The sequence below is a fragment of the Melitaea cinxia genome, chromosome 15 (assembly GCF_905220565.1).
Source record: "Melitaea cinxia chromosome 15, ilMelCinx1.1, whole genome shotgun sequence".
NCBI classification, from domain to species: domain Eukaryota; kingdom Metazoa; phylum Arthropoda; class Insecta; order Lepidoptera; family Nymphalidae; genus Melitaea; species Melitaea cinxia.
Genome location: NC_059408.1, coordinates 8,977,642 through 8,999,375, shown reverse-complemented (window position 1 = coordinate 8,999,375; position 21,734 = coordinate 8,977,642). Strand labels below are relative to the sequence as shown.

Sequence of the window (21,734 nt, the reverse complement as noted above, 5' to 3'; positions counted from 1 at the left end):
TAAAAACAGCCCTTTTCTTTTTCCCATACAAACGTTCTCTAACTAAAATGTAGAGTCAATTTGAACTTTATTACTATTCAATAAAGTTCATGTTAAATAATATATTAGGGTGCATTTTACTAAGTTATTAATGATTAAATTGATCTTTTTCGTAGACTGCATTTTAATTTAATTTACATACAGTAAAAATGGTACTAACTAGCTATTTCACATTACTTATTATATTGTTGCGGGGAACAATGGAAAATTACCGTTTTTAATCTATCGACTCCAAATTTGGTACGAATCTCCAATATGTTATGTAGAAATGATCGATGAGCGGATTTTAGGATACCTCACGCCCAATAAGGATTACGGGGGTGGGCGTTAACAATGAAAATTTGAAATGTATGTAACTCCGAAACTACTGAACCAATTTTTATCAAATTTTTTAAACATCTGTAATATGGTCCAACTTGGGAGATAGGGTAGTTTTTATCTCAATCGGACCCGATAGGTGGCGCTGCTATTGGTATGTAACTCCGAAACTACTGAACCAATTTTTATCAAATTTTGTAAGCATCTGTGATTTTGTAAAACTGGGAAGATATGGTAGTTTTTATCTCAATTGGACCGGTAGGTGGCGCTGCTATCGGTATGTAAGCTATCAAATTTGGTTGATAGCTGTTTTCCGGGCAGGACAACGGCTGCCGGGTCCGCTAGTACTATGATAATAATAAATATTTATTATTATTATTTATTATTGTTATAAATATACTGCGACGCAATTGTTAATACATCTACCTTTTGAAAACATCCCGTAGGGAGACTCGAGCTCCAAGATCGTAAATGCCGCGAATAGCCCTTTTTTGCAAGATAAATATAGTCTCAATATCTGCAGCATTACCCCACAGTAACAGGCCGTAAAACATAACACTATGGAAATAGCTAAAATATATTAAGCCTGCAGTTGCAACGTCGGTCAGTTGTCGTACTTTTCTAACTGTGAATGTTACGGAGCTGAGTCTACATTCAAGGATTACAAATGGGAATTCCACTGAAGTTTTGAGTCCAAATGTATCCCTAAGAAAACTGTAGTATCATTGACAATAAGGCTCTCGTTATTTATTATAAAATTATAATTTGGATGCTTAACATTAGGTAACGAAAATACAACGCACTTGGTTTTTTTTGCGTTCAAAACCAACTGGTGGTCAAAACTGATGGTAATGATCTATAATCTCGGTTATTTTGAAATTTATAAGATACTGGAATATATTAGCGCAGTATATTCTTAAATCATAATGAGATATAAGAAATATGAAGTATTAAATTTCTAGAAAACAGTATTTTAACCATATTTTAGAGATGTGCGTGCGGTTCATCGCCGAATCATAAATTATCACGAAGATATTTCTCTTTGTAATTTATATTACGTAATAAAAATATGGAAAAAAATAAATTTCATTAATTTGACCCTTTAAAAAGGATATTTCAAAATATAAATATTTAAAGATTTATTAACCACTCATTAGGTCACAACTATCATAAGGAGTAAATAAGTGTCATATACCTATCATAAGTGTGAAAGAAATGATTTTAAGCAAAAAAAAATATTTATTATTGAAATTAATTGCTTCGTACCATTGTAAAACTAGAAGTACTGCTAGGTTAAGCTAAATCTTAATATAAAAGAGTGTTCCAGAAGTATCAATTTTGGACCATTTTACATTCCTGATATAATTATATTAACAATCTTCTTCATTGCGTAAATCGTATTTATGACATTATATGTTTCATTTGTTGGTGAGATGATTATATCAGAGAACATAAAGAGTAAAGCGTTCTTTGTTGTCAAGTTTTGTTGTATTTTTTTTTTTCAAAAATCATTAAAATTCCCTTCCTAAAGTGCCACAGACCGTTTCATGGGTTTTATTTCGATAAAACTTAATAACTCAAGAAACTAACTAGTTCACGGGCTCAACATCCTAAAATGGAGTTGGAAATATAAATTGAGGCCTGTAAAAGATGGGTAATTACACACTTATAATAAACTCTCAGCCGTCACGAACAATTCCCTTTTCTTGAAATAATTAACGAGGCAAATTATTAAGTTCAATGACGACCTTCTAACGATCACAATTTACCAGTCACTTACAGGAGTTTAACTGTGCTATCTGAATTATTGATTTTTGAATATACTTTACAAAAACTTTAAGATAACTGTACACTATCATATTCTATTTCTGATACAAAAACTTAATTATTAAAGTAATAACAATTTAGTAGTGTAAAAAGTACGTCGATTTTTTATCAGTCGTATTGAGATTTTCCTAACAGAAATGCTTTAATATCAATAAATGAACTACGAACTAAAATCGTGCAGCTAGCTAGTAGCTATTTATCCAAAATTATAGTTATATTTCAGTGGATCGAATGTTAAATGGTAGGTTGACTAACCGTATACTCGTATTATAAATCCTGTCACTAAGAAACGGTAGATGTTTGTTTCTCTTTTCTGTTAACTTTTCTGTTGCCAATAAATGAAATTATTTCAATTGTTAACGTTATGACGTTGAATTATTTAATTTTATCACTATTTGTGCCAAAAGGTAGAAGAATAAATAAAAGTATATAGATGAATATAAATAGAAAGAAGAATCTATGCTAATAGCTTTTAGCGATCTCAAGACGATCCAGTATATTCGTGACAACTTTTAACTTTATGCAGGCACCCATATATATGTAAGACAAAATTAAAACAATCACAGAAAATTATTTGTTAATTCTGCCCGCATTATAAATTTAATAGTGTATAATAAAAATTTAATTTAAAACACTTAGCTAAAATATCGGGGTTCGTAGGTTTATTAAATGCCTTAGTGAATTAATGCCTATAGGAAAAAATAAATACCTATAAAAATTTATGACTTGTCTATTATCTTTTTATTTTATTAACACTAAAATCAAAATTCCAAATCATCATTACAGCCTATACAGTCCACTGCTGGACATAGGCCTCCACAAGTTTACGCCAAAAATAACGTAAACTCATGTGTTTTGCCCATAGTCACCACGCTGGGCAGGCGGGTTGGTGACCGCAGTACTGGCTTTGTCGCACCGAAGACGCTGCTGCCCGTCTTCGGCCTGTGTATTTCAAAGCCAGCAGTTGGATGGTTATCCCGCCATCGGTCGGCTTCTTAAGTTCCAAGGTGGTTGTGGAACCTTGTTATCCCTTAGTCGCCTCTTACGACACCCACGGGAAGAGAGGGGGTGGCTAAATTCTTTAGTGCCGTAGCCACACAAAATCCAAATAAAATTACGAAATAAACGAAACACTTTTTGTTTTCATTTGTTAGGCTTTCGAACTTAATGGAAATAAAATAAAAAGTACAAAGCCTCAAATATATTTACCATATATTAATACCTTTTACAGATAAATTTATTCTCACAAGTTGACCGTAATCCGAGTTAAGGTGTTAAATCTGAAATAAAAAAAACTGTGTGACACGATATCTAATAAATACGAATAAGCCTAATGGCTTACATTCGCGGAAAAAAGATCTCACCAGTTTGAAATGTATTTAAATTTTTTCGCAAAAATTAAATTTATTATTGAAGTTGAACTTCTTTAGAATCGTTGTGATTGAAACTCGATAAAACGAAATGGCGTTATAATAAAGAAACAAACATATCAATGTAAAGAAGAGAAAGAGATAGAATACAGCTAAAATACGGATGCCTAAAAAAAGTAGAGCGAGCTTCAACAATAATGTAACTATAACCTTAAAAACGGACGCCCACCTATCTGACATCTCTACATGACAATTTATACAAACTCAAGATAGGTCACCAATTACTTGTAACTCCATTGGTAAAACTTTTCCACCCCCCAACAATGGTCCGAATCAAATATTATATTGTTGTACAAAAAAGGTATATGGAAATGGGCTGGACATGTATCTAGATTAATTGACGAAAGATGGATGAAACGAGTTACAGAGTGGACAGGTTCGCAAGGCTACAGAAGAGTAGCAAGACCACTTGCGAGATGGGCTGATGACTTAACACACACCGCAGGCCGGGACTGGCTAGACATAGCTAAAGATAGAGACACGTGGCATTCTCGGGAGGAGGCCTTTACCTGAGAGGCGTTCTTGCATCTCAACTATATATTTCCAAATTTATTAATCTGACTTTTATTTGCACTATTTGATATTTATTTTAAATGGAGTTATTAGCTTTATTGACAATTATGAGTGTAATGTAAAATACCTTGACAAATATTAAACAGTCAGTCAGTCAGACAAATATTATACATTAAAATGATGTTAAAAAAAATCAATTATTAATTTTTTTTATAACAATAGTTGATTATTAATTTGTCATTATCTTATAGTTTATTTAATTTTAGTCTGATAATGTTATTACATTTTTTCAACAATTTTAATGCATTAATTTTAGTCAAAAAATCTGTAATGAAATGACGCAAGAAATAAAAGGCTTTTTTATTATAGACGCATGCAACATCAGGGGCACCGCAAACGCGGTGATGATCCTATCCTCGACCTTCCCCAGGAGCTCTTCACCACAGGAACACAATACTCTTTGAGTGCAGTATTGTTTAGGTGTGATCTTATGTAAGGTTGAGGTACTTTCCCCTGCAGCCTGCTCCAGATTTTGAGCACAATATTTCCTGCTATGCTACCTCGAAAAATTCTGAAATTAGTTCCTTTAAATAAACAAAGACTATAATAAGTACTATGTTACTACAAAGAAAAAAAAATTAAAATATTTTTTTTTTAGGAATGTCAAAGCTATAAATATTTATTGGCAAAGGAGCAGCCAATAAAATGAGAAGTACAAAATATGTATCTAATATGCGATATCGTATTTTCCTTTTGCAACAGCCTATAAGGCTTTTCTATTAGCATTTTTATGGCTTCTTGAGGCTGTCGTTACCCCAAGATGGCGGTAAATGTAAAATTGCGAAGCGTCATTTTTAACGGTTTTTTTTTTGTATAATCTTAAGTAAAGTTTGACATGTGTACATTTTTTATAAAAGTGTAAATACACATACACGTAAATATACAAAAGGTTGAAATCAATATATACATGTATATAAAAAAAACCCTTTTTCTAATTTATATTAAAATATTAATTCAAACTCGTACCTCAATTTACAAAATTTTAAATGGTCGGAATTACTAATGAAAATACGTTTACTTGCCTTAGATTTAAACTTTCTTAGAATCACCATCTTAATTGCAACATTCCGTTAAATCCACAAATAAATTTAGGAACAAATTTACAGGATATTTATTTTGCTTGAGGAATATTTATTTAAGTACGGAATTAAAATATTTCGAATTTTAAAGAACTAAATAAAATTAAAAAAAAAAACGTGTTCACAGAAAAAAATGCCGTTCGTATATATTCAGTTTTTTAATGTCAATAAATCTTTGCCAAGCATTGTAATTAAAAGAAAACTGGCTTAACATGCAGACCGTCGATGATAAAACGATAAAAAAAATTGTCGAGTCACTTGTTATTTCTCACTACTTTATACCGACTTTCTGTGAGAGTTGTTTTATCGTTATAGTTGTTGATAAAGTTGCAGCATATTTCGGCCGAGCTACTTCACAACCTGTAGTCAATTATTTATTATTTAAAGTTACTTGCTGCCTCTTAACCGTGTATAAGTCAGCGATTCATTTGATTTAAGTTTGATTGTGAGGTAAGTTGACGATTTTCATGTGTAGTGATATTGAACAAGGTCAACGGTGGCAGTATCAGTCGCTGTTTACAGCAAACATTAGTATTTGTAAAATAATATTGTTTTTGATTTGGGTTTGTCATTTTGTTTCTCTTTGTGTCTTCCCACTTTGCCTCGGATTACCGATAAGCTATCAGTTTTTGTCTATTCAACATATAACCTTATTATGATAATAAATCAAGGCATAGGTATAGACTGGCCATCTCCTGAGAAGGAACGTTGTGAATTATGGTACAAAACTCATACTCTACATGAACATCATGAAGGTCTTCATAGTGAGACATTTTCATATTGAATCAGTTTAGTGAGACTGCTATATACGAAAATGAATAAATTATTAAAAGTAAATTTACGCCTCATAAAAGTATAATTATAAGTGTGTACTGTACTTTATGGCGGCAAAACACCCACATAAAACTTATAAGTTAAATATATCGAGTTCTTCACCCACGCTTTTATCTACATACGTTTGCTTTAATATACTGCTATATTCCTGTCAGTGGTAGTATAGTATTATATAACGTTAGGGTTATCTCCCCTAAAAGAGGAATCAGTGCTAAAAAAATTGTCTTCAGATTGTGCATTTCGATCAATTCATCATTTTCATTGATGCTGTAGTCACAAATACTTTTAAAAAAGTATAACTACACTTTATGCTCGTAATTGGATTAATTGTTGACGTCGAATATTAATCCAGAGACGTAGTTTTAGAGTACTTTTTAATTAATATAAAAAGGGAAAAAATAACGTGCAGTAGAATAAATTCTGTTTTGATCGTTATAATGTATCATTTTTCGGGTCTAATCGAAAACAGTTTAGGCTTCGATTCCTTAAATTTGACTCTACACAACATATAATCTAGCGAAGTGTTCGTCACATTTCACTAAAGTACGTTTAATATAACAATGTCACTCTCCGTTAGTATTTTATCAAGTGGAAATTCTTTCACTATCTTTCATTTACATTTTGAACTCAAATGTCATAAAAACACTTCATAAAGTAGCATTGATATAGAGACGGACTTCACCCGTGTGTGTTATGAATGAAAATTATTTCATATTTTTTGTTAGTATCTTAGAAAAATAATTGTGAAACAGTTGATTTAAAAAAAACCTGCCCAGGCTTTATTTAAAATTCACCTACGTTAAACGAATAAGTTTAAAGAATATACCTACCGACAGTATGAAGCCCTGTTGCCTTGTTTGTTATTTTCCTGTCATAACAATTAGGTTGGCAGGTATAAACAGGTATGTTAATATATGTAATTGTTCTAGCGACTTTCACCCACATGATTAACAAATAAATTTTACATCAAAGTGAGCGCTGTTTCGTTATGAATATGATGACATAGGGTTGTTTCTAGTAGTCTGGTTTGATTAGCGGTTGCCAAATAGAATATAGCCTAGCCAGGAATTTTCCAGCCAACTTTTTCGCGATTTACCTTTACCATACTAAAGAATATAATTATTTAATTTTATCAACTAAGCTAATGGGTGAAGATCACGTCTAGTTCATATCTTAGATTATTATGTAAGGAGATTAATTTTATTAAGATTTACTCAAAGGTGGAAAAAGGGTAAATTTTTTTTTAAAAATTACAACTGAGTCAGCAAACAAGCGTACAGCTCACTTGATGGTAAGTGATTACCGCAGCTCATAGACGCCTGCAATACTAGAAGCATCGCAAGCACGTGGCCGAACCTACCCACAGTCCCGTATAGGAGCTCGGGTCACCTTACTTACTCACCAAAGGACCACAACACTGTTTGAAAGCACTATTATTTAGCTGCGATCTTCTGTATGGTCGAGTTACTTCTCCAGTCGGGCTGCTCTAGATTTTGAGCAGAATATTTCCTTCTGTGCCCTATCTCAATAAATCCTGAAATTTGTCCCTGTAAATAAATAAATACTATCAGATTTATTATGTTACTATAACGTAGATTACAAAAAATGGGTTGTTTTTTTTATAACTTACTTGTAGGAATGTCATAGCTATAAATATTTATTAGAAGAGGAGCAGCCAATAAAATTAAAGATACAATATATGTGTCTAATACTTGGTATTGTATTTTCCTTTGTAACCTATATTCCTTTAGATATTTCTTGCTTTTTTCTAACTCAGTAGACCTCAAAAATTTATTAATACACTGTAAATTAAAAATAATATATTAAATAATAATTGATAAATATATAGCGGCCCACTACTGCATAAAGTAATTACTAATTTCTTACCACGATTAAAGATCACTATCTGTTTGTTGTCTATATAGCAACCGGGAACGGCTATCTTGTCTTTTTCATTTTTTTTTTATCACTGCACAAATTTTAAAATATTTAATTCTTGGGTATTTTTTGTATTTAAAATATTTTTTTCCAACAATCGTAAAGATTTATTACGCTACGACGTACGAGTTACGTTATATTTTTATTAACACATCGTAACCAATAAATAATATCAAATTAATAATTTATTCTTTTTAAAACAATTAAGTTGCTTTGGTCGGTTTCTTTTTCGAAAAATCACATTATGTATTTTTAAAATTGTAAATACATTCTGTACTTTAAATATGCACTTTATGGAAAGCTAAAAGTGATTTGCGCAATGATAACGATAAACCTTTAAATAAAGTATACTTTGTAAATGCTATCGCAAGTTTTATTTATTTTTCAGGGATAATAATTTATTCCCCTAATATTAAAAAAGGCGTAGATATAGATAGATAGTAGAGTTTCATCATTTCTATGGAAATTATTTATTGCTTTTTCATTGGATATGTAAGAAATTCAGGCAACAACATGAATCAGTGTCACAGATTCTTAAATGTTTATCATTTTAGCTCAAGGCTTGCTTATGAATTGTTTCTTTCAAACTTCGAGGATAATATAATTCATTCGACGGATTCTAGCCTCTTATTTTCACGGAAAATGGGATTACCGGCCGAGATAATAAAGGGTTGGTGAAACGCGACAGAATGAATTGTATTGCGTGATGAATAAAGTAGAACAGACATCTCGACTTGAGTAAAATCCAATGTTTTATAGTCACATTTTTGAGATTTGTGAATCGCGATGGAACCATTAACGATTCTTCACTCGAATTAAGATTGAAGTCATTGTTTAACACTTGTTTTTGGATCTGTAGTATTGAACTTTTATTTACGAAGTATTTTCGTGTTTGTGTCGAATAATATACCTTTATGTATTTACATATTCATTAGGTTTTTATCGAGGTTTGACGCGTCAATATTTATGGCTACTGTTTTGCTACTGTGTCTTATTGTAAGATATTTTATAGCTTATCATACATCTGGATAGTGTAGCTTTTAAAAGTAATAGATAGATTCAATGTCGAAAGAGTTATTAAAATTTGTTTTGAGTTTCTGTTGAAAAATAAAGTGAGTGAAGAGGGGAACAAGCATATGAATTAAGAGTAAAAAAAGTTTTTTTGTTGTTACTTGTATATATATTATATGAATATAGTAATTTTATTCTAATTATATAAAATTTTGATCAATACGAGCGAAGCCGCAGGCAAAAGCAGTAAAAAAATTACTTTGTTTTAATTTTCAACCACTTCCTTTACTAAAATCGTCAAACAATTCACGTTTAAAAGTTTTTTAAGTCACTTCGTCTGCTTTCGTTTTATCTTCTCGTTTACGTACAACGTTTTTTCTATAGCTCTCTCTCGGGTCCTATTTTGTTAAGTATTACGGTAGTTTTTCTATTTTACTTCTGATTGTATGGTTTGTCTATTTCAATTTCAGTCTTTTCGTTGCGCAAATTATTTCCTTATAACGTGTAGCTATCTCTTTTCTGTTTATACTAGTCCAATTTTCAATTATTTATGTACTTTAAGTACATCATAACATAAGTATATTTATGTACATGAGTCTGTTTTTTAATTAAGGTTCACCGAAGCAAAGAAACAAAAAGCTTTGAATACCGCTTAGGTTTTCTAGTCATAGTTGATTTTAAAATTTTTTGAATGTATGATTTCGGCGACAACTTTTTATTTTAATTTTTATTAACTGATATCATAATTGCAGAATAATTTTTGTGCCGGTAAATATTATTTGAGATAATACAAAAGTTAACGAGATTCTATAAATTAAGCTAATAAACTGTGTTATTATAACGAAGATCCGCTTACATTAATTAGAAGATTTCGGCCGATTCACGTATAAACGATTTGTTAAATTGTGAGACATTTTGAAGTCATTCTTTGTCTTTTGAAATAAAATCACTGTAAGAGAACTCTTTATTCTATTGTTATCTTGTCAAAATGAAAAGGTACTATAAAATACTATTTTTTTTTATTAAGTTAACTTTTGTAGTAAATTTATACGTTGCTAATAAAATCTGTTTAAATCAATTTATTTTTAATATATTTAAGCACAAATAACAAAAGATCTATTATGTATTTTAAGGTTTGGAAGGGGTAGACCTAGGCGGACGTTCCGAGGCCAAATTAGGGACGTCTTGAAAAAAGGCCAGGTCAAGAGTACCCTAAACCGAAGAGCATGTATGGAGGGAATAATGAAAGTGGAAGAAGCGAAAGAAGTATGTAAGGATCGTAGCAAGTGGAAAGAAGTGGTCTCTGCCTACCCTACAGGAAACCACTTCTTTCCACTTGCTACGATCCTTACATACTTCTTTCGCTTCTTCCACTTTCATTATTCCCTCCATACATGCTCTTCGGTTTAGGGTACTCTTGACCTGGCCTTTTTTCAAGACGTCCCTAATTTGGCCTCGGAACGTCCGCCTAGGTCTACCCCTTCCAAACCTTCCATCCACACTCGCCTTATACACTTTTTTCGTCAATCGTTCTTTACTCATTCTCTCGACATGACCAAACCATCTGAGCATACCTTTCTCAATTTTTGTCACTACATCTTCTTTCAGACCACAACGTTTCCTTATCTCACTATTTCTTATCCTGTCACTCAGTTTAACTCCTATCATACTTCTTAATGCTCTCATCTCAACTGCATTTATTCTGCTTTCATGTTTCTTCTGCCATACCCATCTTTCACTTCCGTACCTGAGTGTCGAAACCAACACCCTCTCATGCACAGCCAAACTAGCCTTGTTAGACACCTCCCGACTGCTCATGAAGGAGTGCAAAGCTCCATTCACCCTGTTTCCTGCATTCACTCTTCTTTCAATATCACTCTCACACTTTTCATCTCTTGTAAACTTTGAACCCAGATACACAAACTCATTCACCTGTTCAATTTGTTCATCTCCAATCACGATATTGCAGTCTGTCACTGCCTCATCTCTTTCAAACACCATCACTTTCGTCTTCTTTACATTCATCTTCATTCCCTTTCTTACAAAAGCTCCACTCATATCAGTTACCATCTCCTGCAACTCCTCGGGCGAAGATGCAAGTAATACTTGATCATCAGCATAGAGAAGACATTTGACGAGTAACTCATTCATTCTCAACCCATTTTCATTCTCTTTTAAATCTGTCAAACAATTGTCCACGAATAGATTAAACAGCCACGGTGACACTCCACATCATTGTCTAACACCTTTTTCGAAATTAAACCACTGACATGACAGGTGAAAAATTATTTAAGTGAATAAAAGTAGTTTACAATAAATCTGTATTTCTTAATATTGTTAGCTTATTAAGAAAAAAGTAAACGAGGATCAAAAAATCGTACAATTAAAACAAAATTCATACAAGCAGTAAATACAGATACAATGAAAAAAAAAACAACGAAAAAATGTGTTTAATGATGTGGCAATAGATTATCGAACTCAAAAACTGGCACATAACTTTAAAAGCACTTCCTTTGTGAAGATTAATGCTTTAGACTCGAGAGTCATTAGTGGAGATGTTCCGTCTTTTTTACGATCATACAATTTCGATTAGCTTAGCTTTGTCATTGTGATAATTAATTTTTGTTAAATTTTTTAAGTTAAAGTTTTTTGACTCTTTGAAAATATAAAAGGGATAAAATGACGTTTTTTTTTTCTTTTTAACAGAAAACAAGTGTTATGTTTTTAGTTAATGTTGAAATAGCGAGAGTACTTCACACTACTTCAACACAGAGCGCGAGATTCGTAACAGAGCAATGCCGTCGGATCTTTGCCACACTAAAAATGATCTTTAACTACAGAAAATTACTGGGAACTTTATCATACATTTTATCATACATTTGTCGTTAAGCAGTTTTCGAGATTTCGTGACGAATGAATGACCTATCCGTTTTTCCAAATAAAATTTGAAATGACGAAGGAAACGCAAGATAGTTGCTACAATCTTGTATTAACTCAGAACAAAGTACTCGCAGTAGGTACATTAAAAATTTTTGTTATAGTTATTTATTTAAAAATGATATCAATCTACAATCTCGAAAATGAAGATTAACAGAATCGAAACAAAACAATCTACTTTTGGGGTGTGGCTACGGCAATAAAGAATATAGCCATCTCTTCCCCTGGGTGTCGTAAGAGGCGACTAAGGGATAACACAGTTCCACTACTACCTTGGAACTTATGAAGCCGAACGATGGCGGGATAACCATACAACAGCTGGCTTTAAAATACACAGGCCGAAGACGGATAGCAGCGTCTTCGGTGCGACAAAGCCAGCCCTGCGGTCACCAACCCGCCTGCCCAGCGTGGTGACTATGGGCAAAACACATGACTTCACGTTATTTTTTGGCGTAAACTTGTGGAGGCCAATGTCCAGCAGTGGACAGCGATAGACTGAGGTGATGATGATGGTGATGATGAATCTACTTTTAACTCTAAAACTTTAAAGCTACTTATACTATGAAGGTGATAAATAAGCGTATGGTAACACTTTATCATAAGCGGTTCCTGTAGCCTGCAACACTATGATGTTATTGACCCTTTTCATGACCTGACTCTAGAGCTCTAGCTACCTTAATAACAACAGGAATACAAGACTACTCGAGAGCAGTATTATTAAGCTGTGATCTTCTGTAAGATTTAAAGTACTACCCCAATTAGGCTGCTCCAAATTTCGAGCAAGATATATCCCGCTGCACACCACCCTAATAATCTAAATAAAAATATGATAAATTAAGAAAAAAGTTTAAAATCTATCAAACTTTTAACTGTTAACACATTCACTATCTATCGATAGTCAAATTGTTATTATTTTATTATTCTTATCGGCGATGGACTGTATATTTAGATATGCCTATGTATTACTTTTTAAAATCATTTATTGATTCAGTTTTACGTCTCAAAAACAGGTGTAATAAATATACATTATATTTATTTAAGTATTTGAGAAACATTAATAATTAAAAAATAAATATATGCACTTATAATGGTCAGTAATCGGGTCTCAAAATAAAAGTGGGTATTTGTAACTCTAAAAACACAAAATAAACATTTTGCAATCTACCTTTTAAGGAAAACGCACTTTCATACAAAATGTCAAGTCTTGTTTGTGTTTCATGTTCTAAACTACAGAAGTGATGGACTTCCACACTTACCTGTATACAATAAAGGTAATTCACCTTCTTTATGGGTAGAATTTCCGCAATTGCTAAAGTATGTATGTATATACATAATTTTTTGGATAGTAGCCTTAAAAAACAATGTTAAACAAACCCTTAACATTATAAGTAACGATTTTCCATATAAATTTTAATTTATTATTTCATCCCTGTAATGGTGAAATTTCCACAAACGCTGAAACAAGTATTTGCTTATTTTTAATTAAATGTAATTTTAATTATTTTACAAGTGACGGAATTTTCGTAAAAATTTTCAACCGCTATGTTTTCCTTTGAAGGGTAGAATTACAACAAACACTGAATTAATTTTAATATAACCCCTATTACACCCCCTTAAGTATATATGTCTACAAGCTATTAACTATCTCTCTATCAAATTTCAAGCTTGTAGTACAAAAATTGAAGAACTTTTGTACAAACTTGCGTGAGTCCTCAGACCTCTTTAATAAAGCCTTTCTCGAATGTCTACTAACTATAAACTACCTTTGTGTCAAATTCAAAGGTTTTAAAACAAAAAATTAAGAACTTTTATAAAATCTTTCGGGAGCCATTAAATTTCCTAATGCGGTCCTGTTGCAAAATGAGTTTTTAGTGAAGTTTAATAACTATTGACTATCTCTTACTTGACTATGTCACATGTCAAGCTTGTATCACAGAAAATAAAGAACTTTCATACATATTCAAAGTTATATTTGTTCGGGTGCTTACCACGCTTATTGTTTTGTTGAGATGCCTATATTTCGGCAATGTTTCAATGGCCATGATCACGGGGAGGAGTGACTTTCATACAAATTTGCGAGGACCCTTAGACCATCTATCGCAAAATCCGTTGTTAGGGGAGATTCACTGTCTATGAACCGCCTCCTATCAAATTTTATCTTTAAAGGTTAATGGGTTTTCGAGATTTCGTGACGTGTAATATCTATCGATATTATATAAATATATGTATTTAAAAACTAAATTTTTCTATTATTATTTATCAAATAAAAAAATTTAATATATATAAATAATAAATGTAATAAGGTGAATTGGTTTTATCGTGGGTGTGACCTTTTAGTGTATGTAGCAACTATTGTTCCAATAAAGGCGTGACAATCTCCGCCTCATGGAAATACCTGTCATCTAGTGTACTCCTCTAAAAGATTGACCTCAAAAAATTATCACCTACATATTTTATAAAACTAAAAACATATATCTATTGTATTTCTGTGCATTTTAAAATGTTTTCGGTGTTTGAAGTTGTTTAAGATATAAATTGAGTAATTTTTTGTTTGGTTTTCGATCTGATTGTTTATTCGCATTAACAAGTAAACGTCCCACGGCTAGGTAAAAGTCATATTGCAAAATAGAAGTGGCGTTGGAGCTTATTCACCACGTTGCTAATACTGCGAAGTTATCACGAGTTGCGATTACTATTAGATGTCTATAACAAGAATCGGAATCAACATCTTTACGTGCTCTACTAGACGAAACCGGAAACAAATTGTTCGTCCAACAACAAATATCTGTCCCAATCAGGAACAAAAGCCGCCACCAAGGCGTTAACGCAACTACTCGCACCACTATACCAAAACGATTGATCTACCAGTTACATATAAAACATTACTAAAACCAATAAAGTCAAATATCCATTAATTACGTCTATAAAACCAGATGCCTCTACTTAACCTATATTATCCTTAATAATAATAAATCCCGGCCGTAAAGTTTCATATTAGACGGCCGAGATGCGTCTTCATTATTTGGAAGTAAGGCCCGTCTGCTACTACAAGTATTAATATCCGTTTATTAAATAAATACAAACGAAACATACATCAGGAAAGAGAGTATTATACTAAGATAGATCAAATATTTTTGTGTGATAACATACATAATATATGTAATAAAGTTTGCAAATCAAGTAGGTAGATGTAGGTTAGGTTGAATAATAAGAATTTACATCTTATCGTAAATATTATTAATATTAAAAACAGTAAAGGAAAAATATTCTTAAGATATATCTATACAATAAAATGGTAGGAAAGTCAAAACTGTACATTGAATATTTTTTTTAAATAATACTATAATCTCCAATCGATACCGAAGCCAAATATATAGTTTTTAGAATTTTTGTCTATTTGTCAGCTTTTCTGTTTGTCTGTATGTATGCCCGGGATAAAATCAAAAAGTACTGCATGGACTAACTTCGAATTTGGCACGAATATTATTAAGAAGTTGTGTCAAAATATAAGCTACATATAATCACGCTATCACCTACGGGAAACGAGCAGTAAACCTTTATTTCTTCAACACATTCTGTAACAATGTGTAATCTAACAACGCATATTTGAGTGTTGTTGTTATTATGTTAATAACCATGCTATAAGCTATCTTCACACTACAAAAATCACGCAATATAAGTAATTTAAGCCGATAAACATAATTAAATGAATATAAGTAGTATCATCATTACATCATTACAGCCTATACAGTCCACTGCTGGACATAGGCCTCCACAAGTTTACGTCAAAAATAACGTGAACTCATGTGTTTTGCCCATAGTCACTACGCTGGGCAGGCGGGTTGGTGACCGCAGTACTGGCTTTGTCGCACCAAAGACGCTGCTGCCCGTCTTCGGCCTGTGTATTTCAAAGCCAGCAGTTGGATGGTTATCCCGCCATCGGTCGGCTTCTTAAGTTCCAAGATGGTTGTGGAATCTTGTTATCCCTTAGTCGCCTCTTACGACACCCACGGGAAGAGAGGGGGTGGCTAAATTCTTTAGTGCCGTAGCCACACAGCATAAGTAGTATCAAGACAATTTTAAAGTATCGTCATCTATGAGATTTCAAAAACATCATCATCAATCCCTTTTTGGATATAAATAATTTAAATTTGATCATGTTGGCGAGGTTAATATGTAGTTATTTTTAAAAGTTATAGATGGAGTTGACTGACTCTCTTTACATTTTGGCTGCGGAGAGCCAAACCACTAATGTTGTTTATCGAGAAGTCCTATAGGTATGTATTTTTACCCTATTCTGTATTCCTTTTTCATTATTTTCTTTATCTGCTTCAGTCAATTCTCATGACTTAATTTAGCAGAATCACCATAAAGTCATTTATTAAAAGCAGGCTGAAAATAAGCACTTTTTAAAGGTCAATTTTACAAAAGGCAGTCTCACTCTGTTACTGCACTTTCTGCAGATATGAAATGTAAAGAAGAAACGGGTAAATGAATGTTATTTTAAAAGGTATAATCGTAGGTATTTTTGGTGCTGTATAGCGTTCACGTATACGACGTCGTGGGCAGCAGCTAGTTCATATAATAATTTTGTTAACCGTTTACAAATTAAGCTCTATAATTATTATAATTCACTACTTTTACCCGCGGCTTCCCTTGCATTGAATTTTTTTTCGGTTCATTACTTTTCGCGTGAAAGCGTAAAAAACAAAGTTGCATTCACATTTATAATATTAGTTGGGATGGTAATATGTTAAACGAGGTATGAGCTTAACTCTTAATAGATGGTGATGATCAGATGTTTTAGCGTCATCTATTGACATTAGCGTATCATAACGTTCATTATTTAAATTGTTGTGTCAAGATTCGCAACTAATGAATGACAATGTTTCTTAAACTTGGTTACATTGGTACATCGTCTTTCTCAGATATTTAGAATAATGCGTAGCAGTTAATATTTTTTATCCATATTTGCTATAGGATTTTTGCGTATTGCTGTTGTTCTTACGATTAGGCAATTGGAATTATATGGACGTGTTTAAATTGTTATGTCTAATAATAACAGTCTGGAACTTGTTGTTGTACTTCTCATGAAACCAAACGATATGAAATTTATCTGTAGGCGTGTTACCACAGACATAATTAGTAAAGAAATAATTTTTTTTTTATCATACAAAAGAAATAAAATTATTTTTATTATTCTAAATTAAGTTTTCAAAAAACAATAACAAATGTATTTAAATATTTATAACTTAGCAAAAATAACATTAAAAGTATACCTACTACTTCAGTATTATAACATTGTTAAGCAAATGTTTTAATAAATACACGGTTTCATATTATGTAATGTTATTCTGAATAAATTATTTTTATTTTATTTATATACATGAGGCAGCTAAAATATTAGAGATTTTTTTTTTGTCTTCGTGAAACAAATGTAGAAGTAATATTTATCTTCACAATTTTAAATCACTTCAACAGACTTTTCTTCTTATGACTGCTTAATTAAATTGTATCATCCTATAGTAAGATACTAGTTTCTTATGCGCAAGTTTGCTGCGAGATTAAAATTTAAATTAATTTGCTATGTTCAAGCAAGGTCTTAGAATAATGTCAGTAATTTCTCTTGTTTGCGTTTTTGATTAATACATTTTTACAAAAGTTAAATTATAATTACACATTAAATATATTTATATTTTACAGTTTCCTGCGTTTTATTCTTCTATTCCATGATGTTAGCAACACACTGTTTGTTCTTTCTTGACAGTACGATGGCTACAAAAAATCAATCAGTCAACAATAAGAATCACTGTTCAAGTACAGTGACCTCTTGTAGTCTCTTATATATTTTAGGCTACTTTTGTATGTTATTAATAATTTGATAAAAAAATGAAAATGGATTAAAAAAGAACACTGTAGAAAATAGTGGTATATAATCCTTCAGGAAATGTTTATTTTTTCAGGCCTATTTTATCTCTGACATTTAAGATACTGCCATGCAAAATCGCTGTATTCTAATATTAGCTTAATACTAACATAAACATAAAAACATCCCACTGGAATCGTAAGGACCCTTGGGCTATTCGAGCGCCGAATTTAATCCACATCCGTTACGCCGGACTTGCGTGATTGAGTAACAAGTATACATCCATCTAAATTTTCGGATTTAATATAAAAAGTTGGGTGAAATTTTGTTGTTTCGTGGTGATAATATTATATAGTAATAGTTAATGAAATATATTAAGCAGCTTATCTTCCACATAAAGGCGGCACCAATATGTAAGCTTTAGATATAAAATTATAGCCTTTATACGAACAAAAGCTTATTTAATACATATATAAACATTATGATGCTTTAGATAAGAGATTTGCTTTAAGTGATATTATGATTTATTGCTGTAGTTCACTTTATTGTCATCGCTTCACACTTAATTTTTGAATAATTGTATTATTATGCTTTATATTTTAACAAAGTACTTAATAGCTAATTAAATATGAAAAATGAATAAAATAATATTTAGTGTTCAATATATATTTTAATTGAACATGAACATTTCAAAATTGGTACCGTAATAAACACCTGACCACGGCACAGACTTGATGTTTTTTTGGCTAAAGGCCATAACAATTTACCGAAAAATTACTTCTTCAATTAAGCTAATATCAGAAAACAGTTTTTTTTTCTAAAACAAAGAAAACAATATATTGTTTTAAATTTCCATGGTTCTTAACATTATTTGAATTTGTTTTTACGGGATTTATACCATGTACCTTTTTATCTTTGAGGCTCCGATATTTCGGCGCAGTTGCATGCGCCATGGTCACGGAAGAACTGTTCGATTATTGCGGGTAGATGTTATGGGCAGACATATCGGTCTACCCTCCGTCTCAGTCTTCTATTACGCTCGATACCGGTACCACTGTCTGCACACTCACTACTCACTCGAACCTGTTCTCGACACACGACACTCACTGTATCCATTCGCGAAACGGCACTTTTACGTTTTCCGTTGTCCCGACACAAATGAACCACTGGACTCCAGACACTCGACAGTTTAAACCCATCCTCACGATTGAAATTTTCTAGTGAAGTGCCGTGACGCGAACGTAATACCAGTATGTGTAAGGATAAGACCCCGCAATGACATTTACGGTTCCGCAAACGTTTTACGAAGTGCGAGTGTTAAACTATTACGAAAAGTGATACGTAATTGTAGGTACCAACTGGATGAAGTTCAGAGTGAGTTGTATCGATTACACCTCGAGTGCAGTGCGACTCTTTCGACCAGTGACTTTGACATTTGCGATCGTGTCACCTTTTTGCAAGCTCAACGTATAAGAGAACTACGTGCGTTGAAACAACATCGTAAATTCGAGTTACTTATACAAAAACGCTGCACTGTCAGTTCTCGAAAGAGGGATGAATTTTGCCATCACACCCAGACACATTCCCTACGAGAATGTAATCGGATCGGTCGAGGAAGGTATCAGACGTAACAAAATACCATCAATAGATGCGGACACTATGAGACAAGATATCGCCGTGACATTACGTCATGCGAAACCACCAAGGCCGAACGTTACTTCTTCAGAATTAGCTGCTCTAAAGGAACTACGGAGAGATCAAAATATAATAGTGTTAAAGGCGGACAAAGGGAATGCAACCGTGGTATTGAACACCACTGATTATGATAATAAGATCTCAAATCTACTCAGTGATGATAATACATACAAAAGGGTAAATTACGACCCAACAGCGAGAACAAATCGGAGCACACGCAAACTAATAAAGGAATGTTCTCACGTACTAGACGACGATACTGTCAAATATTTGCTACGCCCTAGGAACGTCCAGCCGCCTAAACTATACGGCCTGCCGAAGATACATAAGCATAACGTGCCATTACGGCCCATTGTGAGTCAAATAGGCTCACCTACATACGAATTGGCGAAGCACGTGTCAAATGTACTACAGCCGTTAGTAGGACAAATGTCGTCATACATTAAGGACTCCCGCCATCTAGTGGACATTTTGTCACATAATAAGGTTGAGGAGAATGAGTTGATGGTCAGTTTCGATGTAGAATCGCTCTTCACCAATGTACCAGTGACGGAGTGTCTTGAAATGATTAAGGTTAAGTTACAAAACAACGATATCCCGATGGAATATGCCACTTTATTGCATCATTGTTTGTCGAAGAACTACTTCATATACAGAGGTCAGTACTACCTTCAGGTAGATGGGGTGGCTATGGGCAGTCCAGTAGCTCCAGTGGTAGCCAACCTTTGGATGGAACATTTGGAAGAACAAGCCCTGGCGACTGCACCTGCCGAAACCAAACTATGGAAGAGGTACGTTGATGATGTTTTCTGCATAGTGAAGGGAAACAAACGAGACGTTGAAGATTATCTGGCATATTTAAACAACATTCATCCTAAAATAAAACTAACCTGTGAGATGGAGGTAGACAGAAGCTTAGCATTCCTTGATGTAAAGATTCAGGTGCGTAGTGACGGTACACTCAGTCACTCTGTATACAGAAAGCCCACACATACAGATCGTTACCTCAAAGCTACTTCGCATCACCATCCTGGACATCTGAACTCTGTAGTGGCATCACTCACAAACCGTGCATATGATCTTTGTGATGACGAACACCTACACAATGAGTTACAACACGTACGGCAGGTCCTACAGGGCAATGGATATTCAGGAAAACTTCCACCTAGACACATGAATAGGCACCAGTTACGGAGGCAGGTAGTAGATAGACAGCCAGTATTTTTGCCGTATGTAAAGGGAGTGACGGATAAGGTCTCAAATATCTTAAAAAAGTATGCAATTAAAACTATCTTCACTCCTTTGAAAAAGGTATCACAATGTCTGCGATCGCCCAAAGATAGTTTTCCGTTGGAAAAACCTGGTGTTTATAAAATCGACTGCAGTTGTGGTAGTTCATATATCGGCCAAACAAAGCGCACAATAGCATGCCGTATAAAGGAGCACATAAAAGCGGTCAAAAACAACGATACGCAAAAATCGGCCATCGCTGAACACTTGATACAATCGGGCACAAATCACTGGATCGAGTTGCATAATCCTCAGATTATCTCAACAGAACGCCACTACATACCGAGAATGGTTAGGGAAGCGATTGAAATTACCAAACACAAAAATTTCAATCGTGAGGATGGGTTTAAACTGTCGAGTGTCTGGAGTCCAGTGGTTCATTTGTGTCGGGACAACGGAAAACGTAAAAGTGCCGTTTCGCGAATGGATACAGTGAGTGTCGTGTGTCGAGAACAGGTTCGAGTGAGTAGTGAGTGTGCAGACAGTGGTACCGGTATCGAGCGTAATAGAAGACTGAGACGGAGGGTAGACCGATATGTCTGCCCATAACATCTACCCGCAATAATCGAACAGTTCTTCCGTGACCATGGCGCATGCAACTGCGCCGAAATATCGGAGCCTCAAAGATAAAAAGGTACATGGTATAAATCCCGTAAAAACAAATTCAAACAAAGAAAACAATTTAAAAAGTTTTATATAAAGTACTTTATACAAATAAGGCCTAGCTTATTTCGAATGCAAAGAACTTTTTATATAATTCAGAATAAAGCTCAAAAGTTTACACATATATATTTACTTAATCTTTGTTTAATGAACCTTTTTGTAAGGAAACAAAAACAATATTTTGAATAAATCTTTGTTAAAAACGAAATTTTCAAAATTAAATTAATCTATATA

The 21,734-nt window shown here is 33.2% G+C and overlaps 1 protein-coding gene across 1 annotated transcript; it reads left to right on the top strand.

The window, feature by feature from the left end:
- The first annotated feature begins 19,406 nt into the window (after positions 1-19,406).
- LOC123660667 lies at positions 19,407-21,386 on the top strand. The gene has a single exon (XM_045595720.1). It carries the CDS (start codon positions 19,407-19,409, stop codon positions 21,384-21,386), a length of 1,980 nt encoding a protein of 659 aa, XP_045451676.1.
- The last annotated feature ends 348 nt before the right edge of the window (positions 21,387-21,734 follow it).